Below are 10,782 nucleotides of genomic sequence, written 5' to 3'. Positions count from 1 at the left end.
CTCCCTCTTCCTTCCCCCCTCCTCCTTCCTCCTCCTCTTCCTCCTCCTTCCTGCTCCTCTTCCTCCTCCTTCCTCCTCCTCCTTCCTCCTTCTCCTCCTTCCTCCTCTTCCTCTTCTTCCTCCTCCTCTGCCTCCTCTTCCTCCTCCTCCTCCTCCTCCTCCTCTCCCTCCTTCTCCTCCCCCTCTTTACTTATTCTTTTATATAAGATTTCACTATATAGCTCTGGCTATCCTGGAACTCATTATGTAGATCAGGTTGTGAAGTTACAGAGATCCTCTTGTCTCTGCCCTCCCAAGTGCTGGAATCAAATGTGTATGCCATCATATCCAGCTGGGATTTATTTAAAAATCACTATTCGTGTGTATTAGTGTACTCAGAAGTCCAAAGACTCCTTACTGGAGTTGGCTATCTCCTATTTCAGTCCTAGGGATCTCATTCATGCTGTCCGGTTTCTCTGCAGCTCCTTTAACCATCTAGCTCCTGGATCCTGATGTTCAATCCCCCCCGAACCTCCACCCCAGCCCTCTTAGCTTCAGCCAAACAGCTTGTCAGGGAAGTCTCAGATTAGTTCTGACAGGGTGGACTAGAACCACGTACTTATTCTTGGGCCAATCAGTGTGGCTATGGCCTATAACATGCAGATAAACCAGTCGCCATCTGGTCTAAGCAGGGCTTGCTATTAGGGAATGTGTGAGAAGGAACACTAGGGAAAAAGTGGTATCCTTCCCCTTTCTTCCAAGTGTTCTGCTTCCTGGGATCGCTTTTGCGATAAATCACGTAATCTTTGTGGGGTGGCTTTGCAATTGGGAGAATTTACCTCTGTCTGTGGTGCTGTGTGTCCCAGCTGCATCTAGTACAATGCCCCTGACATTTGCCCCAGGAAGACCCCTATGCCTGTGACACACTACTGGTCCCTGCAGATGGCTTCACCCCACTGATGTTGGCCTCCTTCTGTGGGGGAGCCCTGGAGCCGATACCAGCTGAGGAGGATGAGGCGGATGACACATCAGCCAGCATTATATCAGATCTCATCTGTCAAGGGGCCCAGCTTGGGGCACGAACTGACCGCACTGGTGAGACAGCCCTGCATTTGGCTGCCCGCTATGCTCGAGCGGATGCAGCCAAGCGACTCCTGGATGCTGGGGCGGACACCAATGCCCAGGATCATTCGGGCCGCACCCCTCTGCACACTGCAGTGACAGCTGATGCCCAGGGTGTCTTCCAGGTGAGACAGGCCTGTCTCTTCAGACTGCAGAGCTGATGGGGTGGGGGGGCGATCAGACACACCTAGATTTGAGCCCTGGTCTGTCTTGCAAAGCTTTTGTCATTTGGAAATAGGAATAGATAGTGTCTTACCTAGATTTTTTTTTTATAAAGATTTATTTATTATTATATGTAAGTACACTGTAACTGTCTTCAGACACACCAGAAGAGGGAGTCAGATCTCATTATGGATGGTTGTGAGCCACCATGTGGTTGCTGGGATTTGAACTCAGGATCTTCAGGAGAGAGCAGTCAGTGCTCTTACTCACTGAGCCATCTCACTAGCCCAAGATTACTCTGTGTAGCCCTGGCTGTGCTGGAACTCACTCTGTAGACCAGGCTGGCCTCGCACTCAGAGAGATCCACCTGCTTCTGCCTCTGGCGTGCTGGGATTCAAGACATGCACCACTAACACCGGATAAATTTTTTTTAAAGTATCATTAAAATTACATTTATTTGGTGTGTGTGTGTGTGTGTGTGTGTGTGTGTGTGTGTGTGTATGTGTGTTACGTTGGCTGGTTTGTCTGTGTTTGGGTGGCATTTGTGCACCTGGGTATGGACATGCTTATTGTCCAGCTTGCAGAAGCTAGAGGAGGCTGTTGGATGTTCTGCTCTATCATGCTCCACCTAATCTTTTGAGACAGAGCCCATCAGTGAGTCTGGAGTTAAGCTGGTGGCCAGAAGGCTCTCTTGATCCTCTTGTCTTCTCCCACACAGCCCTGGGGTTATGAGCACACATGCCCAAGTCTGACTTTTTACATGGACTTTGGGCCCTGAAGTCAGGTGCTTGTCCCCTGAGCCATCTCCCTGGCCTTCCACATCATACTGTTCTTTAAATGCATTTTGAATAAGCATATTTTTGATTTACAATGTGCTTAGCAGGAATACCATCTCATTTTAAGTCAGGAAATGTCTGTAACGCATGGGTTCCACAGCTGTGGTGTTTGGGGCCCTCAGGGTATGGTGCACTCCTTTCCCTTGGCATGATGTCCTGCCATGGCTTTTGTTGTTGTTAGATTCTCATCAGGAACCGCTCCACTGACCTGGATGCCCGAATGGCAGACGGCTCTACTGCACTGATCCTGGCAGCCCGCCTGGCAGTGGAGGGCATGGTGGAAGAGCTCATCGCCAGCCATGCCGATGTCAATGCAGTGGATGAGCTTGGTAAGTGCTGTGTGTGGGGGGGTAGGGCCTGTGGGTGCTGCTGTCCTCTTAATATGAAGCCACACCTATACTGACAGCAAGCGTATGCTTAGATATGCACACCACGGCTCCCACACAAATGGAACAGGACCTACAGGGTGCTCTAGTTTAGAAAAGATGTAGATTCACTAACACACACTCCTTTCTTCTCCTTCTCCTCCCCTCCCTTCCCTTTTTCTACCATTCCCTTCCTTTTCCCTCCCCCAGCTCCTTGACCCCCCACTTTCACATTGGGATACTCTTCTTCCTCCCCTTCCTCCTGTGCTTCTTTCTAGAGTCCAAATAGTTGATCAGACCCGAAGTGCTTGTCTTCGAGTCTGACTCATTTCTCTTACTGTGATGATCTCAAGTTCTACCAGTTTCCCGAAGATTGTTTAATTTGACTCCCCCAACTTTTGAGACAGGGTCTCATGCAAGCTAGGCTTGCCTCCAACTTACTGTGCAGCCAGCAATCTTGAAATGTGGATCCTCCTGCCTCTGTTTCCCAAGTTAGGCATTTGTCATCACATTCAGCTCAATTTCTTTCTTTGTTTTGGTTGAGTAACAGTCCATTGTACACAGTATTGATGGGCCCCTAGGCTGAGTGGCCCTCCATTGTACACAGTATGGGTGGGCCCCTAGGCTGAGTAGCCCTCCATTGTACACAGTATTGATGGGCCCCTAGGCTGAGTAGCCCTCCATTGTACACAGTATGGGTGGGCCCCTAGGTTGGCTCCATAGTGTAGCTGCTGTGAATAGCGATGCGGGTACACAGTTGGCATGGACATGCAGACGTCTCTTACTGTATGTGGACTCAGATCCCCTCCATAGCATTCTCTATACTGGCTACTATACTAGTTACTTCATCCTTAATAGCACATGATGATCCCTTTCTCTAGTATTTGTATTCTTTCTTTCATTTTTCCCGTTTTTTGGCTGTTTTCGTGATTAAAGCCATTCTGGTAGCATCTAAGTATAGTTTTTCATCTTTTTTTTTGGAGACAGGATTTCTCTATGTAGCCCTGGCTGTCCTAGAACTCATTTTTTAGACTAGGCTGGCCTCAAACTCAGAGATCACCACCCTCCCAAGTGCTGGGATAAAGATGTGCACCACCACCCTCTCAGTTTAGTTTGGTTTGTATCTATGTACTTTATTTTTGTATTTTGTAAGTTTTCTTTATGGCTAAAAATGGATGGTAAGGGTTTTTGTTGTTGTTGTTGCTGTTGTTGTTGTTGTTGATGATGATGATGATGATGATGATGATGATGATGATAATGTTGTTTTGTCTAAGACAAGGTCTCACTATGTAGTCCTGGGTGGCCTGGGTGGGAGATCCACCTTCCTTTGACTCTGGAGTGCTTGGATGAAAATTGTCCAGCTAATTGGTTTATTTATTGATTGTGTTACTTGTTCTTTAGGCATATAATATTTTCAGTTCTTTATATATTCTGATTATTGACTCTTTGTTAGATGAATAGCTGGCAATTTTTTCCCACTCTGTGAGGAGGATACTAAAGAAGTATGGCTTTTCTAGTCCCCTCCTTATTCTTGAATAATGACACAGACACTTTTATATTTATTAAACATTTCAGGCACTATGGCTGGGTAGATACTCAGCTATTTTAACCTGACTATGCTGGACTTGGGCTACTTCCCAGTCATGTGGCCTGTTATCTGCCATCCTAGGCTCTCTCTGTCACCTTTATTTGTGTCCCACCTGAGACCTTCTTTTTCTGTCCGGGAACAGAAAAGCCACCTTTTGCTCTCCTGCCCAGCTATAGGCTGTTCAACTTTTTATTTAACCAATCAGGAGGTGATGGAGGACAATGTTTTACAAAATACCAAGTTATACCAAACTCTGGACTGTAACCAGATCTCTGGGAACAGAAATCAGCATATAAATACAAAGCGTACAAAAACATCCCCCAACAGGACACTTCATCACCAACTGGGGATAAAAGCTCATGCTCTTCTCACACTAACCAAGCACGCTAACTTGCTTCCTACTGTGGTGTACCCCAAGCCTGTCTAGATGCTTTGTTAAGGAAATGGAGCTGCTTGACACCGGGATAAACCTGCATGTGATGATCTATGGGGGCAGCTGCCTGGTAGTGGCCTGCTTGTCTTGGGTCTGTCATGAGCAAGGGTCACAACAAGCTGTCCTTGTATCCAAAGGCCTCACACAGCTGTAGATACTCTAAGATACTTACAAACATTTGTTGGAAGAACCCTTGGTTCTCAACTTCATCAGCGTTGACATCTATGGTTGGGTAATTCTTGGTCTGTGTGTTGGATGAAGGTCTGTGCTGTGTCCTCCGGCATGTAGGACAGCATCTCCGCAGGATCATCCCACCTCTACAATGTTGTGAGTAGGGTGGGCTTCGTTCCTGGGTGGACCCTTTGTTTCAACAATAAAAGGGTTTAGAAATGGTCTCAGAAGGAAGCTCAAACACAATCAGACTAGAGTTTGATAGAAAAGCAACAGAGCAAGCAAGCTGTCAGTCTCCCTGGAACAGAGAGATGGCAAAGAAGATAAATTCATGTCTTTTGAGATGTGTCTGAAAGCAGCAGCCTGGTAAGAGCTCAGGGAGAGGTGAGCTTCAGAGGACATGTGAGGGCTCGTGTCCAGGCTTGAGCCAGTATCTGAAAGAAAAGAAATAGAAAAGAAAGAAAAGGGGCACGGTGGTTAGTGCATTTGCTGTTCAAGGGCGAAGACCTGGGTTCGGATCTTCAGAAGCGTATGTAAATGCTAAGTGGGTGTGATGGCCACCTGTAATTCCAGAAACAGGCGAATCTTTACAGCGAGCTGGTTAACAGGAAGAGCAATACTGGAGTTCTGGATTGGATTCAGAGACTTTACCTCAATGAATATGGTGGAAGATCTAGCCTCCACATGCACGCGCGCGCGCGCACACACACACACACACACACACACACACACACACAACCATGTATACACAGAAAAAGAAGGCTGCATAGTGGCTGCCTCAATGTGCTGCCTGATGGAAGTCCTGCAAGCAGCTGCTTTGAGGGAGGGGCCCCTAGGAAGGAAAAGTACAGTATGCCATTAAGGGGATAATTAGTCTTCTCCTGTCCTTAGCATGGCTTCAGGTGACTCAGAATTTTTTTGGAAGGACAAAGGCAGGCTCCTGGACAGGTGGATAGGCTTTATTGGGATACCTTAAAAAAATAGTCTATTTGTGTTTACTTTATGTGTAGGGTGTTTTGCCTGCACGTATGTCTGTGCACCCCGTGCATGCTGTTCCCACACAGGCCAGAAGAGGAGAGGGCATCAGATCCTCTGGAACTGAGTTACAGACCATTGTGAACTGTTATGTGGGTGCCGGAGACTGAACCTGGGTCTTTTGGAAGAGCAGCCAGTTCTCTTAACCGCTGAACTATCTCCCAGCTCCTCAAATGAGCTCTTAAAAGTAGATAGTCATAAGTAGCCTGCTGGGCTTCCACCGAGGATTGGAACTAGAACTCAGACTCTATTTAAGATGCAGCTTTGCATTAAGTGGGCCTCGACAAGCTCAGACACTCCCAGCGTTTTATATGGTAATTTGAATTCTACTGAATGGCAAGTTGATGTCTCTCTAAAGTCATCTTAGTCCTCTAAGACTACTGTAACAGGCAAATGACCTGGGGAGGGGCATCATTCATGGTTGATATTAGCTAATTTTTAAAAGGCAGCTATAGAGAGACCAAGGGTAGGGAGAGAGCTTGGTCTGACTTAAGGTGAGACTTAGGGCATCTTGTGTGGATGGCCAAAATGCCTACGGGGAAGATGGGATGTGGCCTCTTATAAGGGAGGAAATGACTTCTGCAGTCCACAAGGGAAGCTGAGAAGTGTAGTCCTTCAGCAAGAAACTCAGTTCTAATTCTGAGAGGATATAAAAAAAATTCAGGGCAAGATGTTACAGCTTTTTCTTTTCTTTCCCCAGATGACGGTTATTGGAGGGGTTAGATCTGGGTCCAGTAAAGGGGTACTCTTTCAGCCGTGTTGCATGGTAGAGTCTGGGTTGGCTGTGATGGAGCAGGCCATTGTCATTCTGCATTCCTGAGGAGAGCTGGAAAATATTAGAAATTAGAAAATATTATTAGAAGGCCACAAGTAGATGATTTGGTTATAGAGTAGAACTGAGAGATATTTCTGGGAAGGTTGAGGGAGGGGGAGGAGCAGGAGCCTAGCCAGGAGAGACAAGAGTGGGACAAAGTGGGCAGAGGCAGGTCCCATGGTGACAATGATCGGTTCCGTTGCCAGGACTGCTAGCAGAAGCAGCAGGGAGCTACAGAGCATCAAAGGAAGGGAAGAGGAGGCAATGAAGGGTTAATGTGAAGAACTGTATCTGGCCTGCGGTGAAAGAGAGGAAGGTCTCTTTTCTACGTAGCATCTATGTATCTGGCCTGCGGTGAAAGAGGGGAAGGTCTCTTTTCTACACAGCATCTATACAGTTGTGGGGTGAGAGCCACTGGGAGAGCTCACATGGAAAATTTTGTTTGGGTTCAGTAAGTAAAACATTTAAAGACGGTAAATACTTAAGTTTTAGGATAAAGAAGAGAAAAGGGGTGATCTATGGGAGGAGCCAGAGTAGGAGGAACCCAGAAGGAATTTTTGTCTGGTCCCTAATGCCTTTAGTCCTCATTTCAAACCAGAGAGCATTTGTTAGCATGGAAGCAGCACTGTTCGAGGAGGGCAGCGGTCAGATCTGGTCCTTTTTAATTGTGGAGTACTGAGTCAGTCAAGGAGTTGACCTGCTCCTGGATGGTGTTACACTGATCTGAGCTGGTGACACGGAGAAAGAAGTTCATTGATGCAAAGAAGGCTTCCGTCCAGCTGTTTTAGTTCTGAGTCTTGAAAACAATGTCCAGAATGGCAAGAAGAGGGGTGACTTGGATGATTCATGGCTCGTTAGTCCTCTCTTAGATGTCATTCTAACTGCTGTTAGGGGTTTGGGGCGTTGATCTCTCCGTAACTGCTTTAGGGCTGACAGAAGTGGGACGAGGGGAGCAGCCATCAGAGTGTCTCAGAAGAGGGTCAATCCACGGGGTCATGATAGAACTTAAGAGTTGGCAGCGATCCAGGACATAAGTCACAGGGTAATAACCAACAGCTTAATGGAGACCGTTAAAGAGACAAAGTTACAGCAGGAAAACTTTCACATGCACTTGGATACAACTGGGCAACTGAGTGCACCAGAGTTCTGCGGAAGGATGAGGTAGCTGTAAGTAACTCTAGTTCCAGGGAATCTGACGCCCTCTTCTGGACTCTGCAGACACCCGCACTCATATGCACCTCCCCTCTGCAAACACTCATAGACATATAATTTAAAAATATAAAGATAAATACATCTTAAAAGAAAAACGACCACCCAGGACAGACAATATAAAATATAAGGACAGAAAGCATTTTGACAGTTGCCTAAGGCTTGGGATGGGAGGTGACTGATCAACGATGGGTAATTGCAGTGATGAAAAAGTTGTAGAAACTGATTAACTGTAAATTATGATTCAACAAAAATATATTGTCTTGTAGGTATACAACCAAAGGTATTAAAAATAAAAATTTTGAAGCCTAGTCCTAGTTAGTGTTAGCTGTCAACTTGACATAGCCTAGAGTCTCTGTGAAGTGCGTCTCAGTGGGGGGATTGCTCAGACCAGTGTGAGATCATCTTGCGTGTTAACTGATCTAGGATTGCTCAGCCCACTGAGGGTAACACTGTTTCTGGGGCATGTGATCCTGAGCTATACAGGGAAAGTTAGCTAAGGATGAACCTGCAAGCGAGCTGGCTGGCATGCGCCATCCTGCGTTGTTTCTGCCGTGCTTTGGTGGGGGAGTGAGCTCCTTTGTGGAGGTAACGTTGTGGAACCTGCCTTCAAGTTACTACCTTACTCCACTCAGTGATGGATTGTGATCTAGGACTGTAAGCCAAATAGGCCCCAAGTGCTGGGGTTACAGCTGTGTGTGCCACCACAATTGAGGTGCTAGGGATGGAACCCACAGCTCCATGCATGTCAGGCAAGCACTCTACTGACTCATCTACAAGCCCACCACATGTTCTAAATATTCTATGTTTTAAAAAGCTTTACTATATAAAAAAAAAGCAAATAAATAAAAATATATCTATATATCAAGCTGGAGACATGGCTCAGTAGTTAAGAGCACTGACTGCTCTCACAGAGGATCTGAGTCCAGCATACACATAAGTGGCTTACAACTTCCCATAGTTCCAGATCCAGGAAGACATGATGTCTCCTCTGGCCTCCTTGGGCACTGCAATCACATGCACATAACCCCCACACATACATATAAATAAAAAAAATTTTTTTTAAGGGCGGGAGAGATGGCTCAGCAGTTAAGAGCACTGTCTGCTCTTCCAGAGGTCCTGAGTTGAATTCCCAGGGCTCACAACCTATAATGGCTCACGATCTATAATGGGATCTGATGCCGTCTTTGGGCACGCAGGTGTACGTGCAGATAGAGCAATCATACATAAATAAATCTTAAAAAAATAATAAAAAATCATATACCTAAATTAACCAGACCCAAAGTCTATATAACTTAATATACACAGTTAGAACTGGCCTTCTGGCAGAAGCTATGAAGCTTCACATTAAATTTTATACTCTCAGTACTGAACATATTTTATACACTTACCCATCACCAAACCCAGAAGTCCTTGGCAGAGTCAGAGCTAGAAAAACACTTAGGTTTATGTCGTCATTCACGACTGCCTATTGCCTGCACTCGGCCCTTCCTTCTCCCAATACATTTAGCGTTTCTTGCCCTCTTTTCTATGTGTTATGCTGTACCCGCATGAACATTTGTGGTAGTTTGCATTTCCCTGGTGGGAAATGAACCTGACTGGCTTTTCATCTGTTTATTGGTCATGGGTAGATCTTCTTTGAGGGAATAATTATTTGGAATTTATTTTTGTGGTGCTAGAGATCAAATGCAGGCTCTTCTGGATGCTACACGGTGTTCCATTGCTCAGCTGCACACCTAAGCACTGAGTTTATCATTTTATCATTGTTATTAGAGTTCTTTGTGTGCACATCAGATATATCATATATATATACACACACACATATATACACAAATATGTATATATATGTATATTTACACGTTTCCTGTCTTACGTGTACATTTTGTTTTACAAAAAAATGGACTTGATAAGCCACCTTTATATTGGTTATTTATTTGTAAGTGTGTCTATGTGAGTGTATGTGCATGCACGTGTGCCTGGGCACATGCATGTGTGCATGTGTGTGTACCTGGCCCAAAGAGACTTGAGAGTGGTGCCAGGTGGCTTTCTTTATCACTCTCTGCCTACTTTTGCTTGTTTGTTTGAGGCGGTCTCACTTTGATGCCCTGGTTGGTCTGGGACTCACTTTGTAGACCAGGCTGGCCTCAAGCCCATAGAGATTGTCTACTTCTGCCTCCCGAGTCCTTCAGTTAAAAGTGTGTGCCATGACAGCCAGCCTTTCTGCCTATGCTTTGAGGCAAGGTCTCTCTCTCGGAATCCAGAGATCACATTTCTTTGCTAGGCTGGAAGTCACTAAGTTCCAGTGACCACCCTGTTTGTACTCTCCACCTCAAGCTAGAGTTTAGGTGCACATAGAGCACTCAGCTTGGAATCTAAGCGCTGAGATCTGAACTCAGGTCAAGATGATCGTGCAATAGGTAGTCTTAACCACTGAGCCACTTCTCTAGCCTCCAATCTTTCCTATTTGAAAGATTCATTTTTAGCTGGTTATGGTGGCACATACCTTTAATTCCAGCACTCAGAAGGAAGAGGCAGGTAGATCTCTGAGTTTGAGGCCAGACTGGTCTATAGAGTGAATCCCGAGACAGCCAGGGCCACACAGAGAAGCCCTGTATCAAAAAACAAAATAAAAAATCTTTGTTATTACCTCTCTGTGTATGTGTGTGTGCTTGTTTGTGATACATTTGCATATGAGTGTGTGTACGTCCACAGAGGCCAGAAAAGAACTTCAGAGCCACTGTAGTTGGAGATACAGGTGTTTGTGAGTCTCTTGATCCAGATTCTTGAGGATTGGAGTGAAGCTCAGAATTTCATAGCACTGACTGCTCTTCCAGAGAACCTGGGTTTGATTCCCAACACCCACAGGATAGTTCACAACCATGTGCAGTTTCAGTGCAAGGAGATCTGACCCCCTTTCTGGCCTCTGTGAATACTAGGTGCACATGTGATGCACAGACATACATGCAGCACACACACACAGGTCTATACACTCCAGTTTTCATGATAGAAGAACAAATGCTTTTAGCCACTGAGCCATCTCTCCAGCCTTGGAAGAATAAGACTTTCAG

The 10,782-nt window shown here is 45.7% G+C and overlaps 1 protein-coding gene across 1 annotated transcript in view; it reads left to right on the top strand.

Moving 5' to 3' along the window:
* Notch3 (notch receptor 3) overlaps positions 1-10,782 on the top strand; it is a 47,796-nt gene that overhangs the window by 32,318 nt on the left and 4,696 nt on the right. The window contains exons 30-31 of the mRNA XM_031349123.1: positions 922-1,226; positions 2,281-2,428. Of these exons, the coding sequence (XP_031204983.1) occupies positions 922-1,226; positions 2,281-2,428 (453 nt within the window). The remainder of the gene's footprint in view (positions 1-921; positions 1,227-2,280; positions 2,429-10,782) is intronic.

This window comes from Mastomys coucha, unplaced genomic scaffold, assembly GCF_008632895.1.
Source record: "Mastomys coucha isolate ucsf_1 unplaced genomic scaffold, UCSF_Mcou_1 pScaffold4, whole genome shotgun sequence".
NCBI classification, from domain to species: domain Eukaryota; kingdom Metazoa; phylum Chordata; class Mammalia; order Rodentia; family Muridae; genus Mastomys; species Mastomys coucha.
The sequence above is the reverse complement of the archived record's forward strand: the minus strand, read 5'-3'. Positions and strand labels throughout refer to the sequence as shown.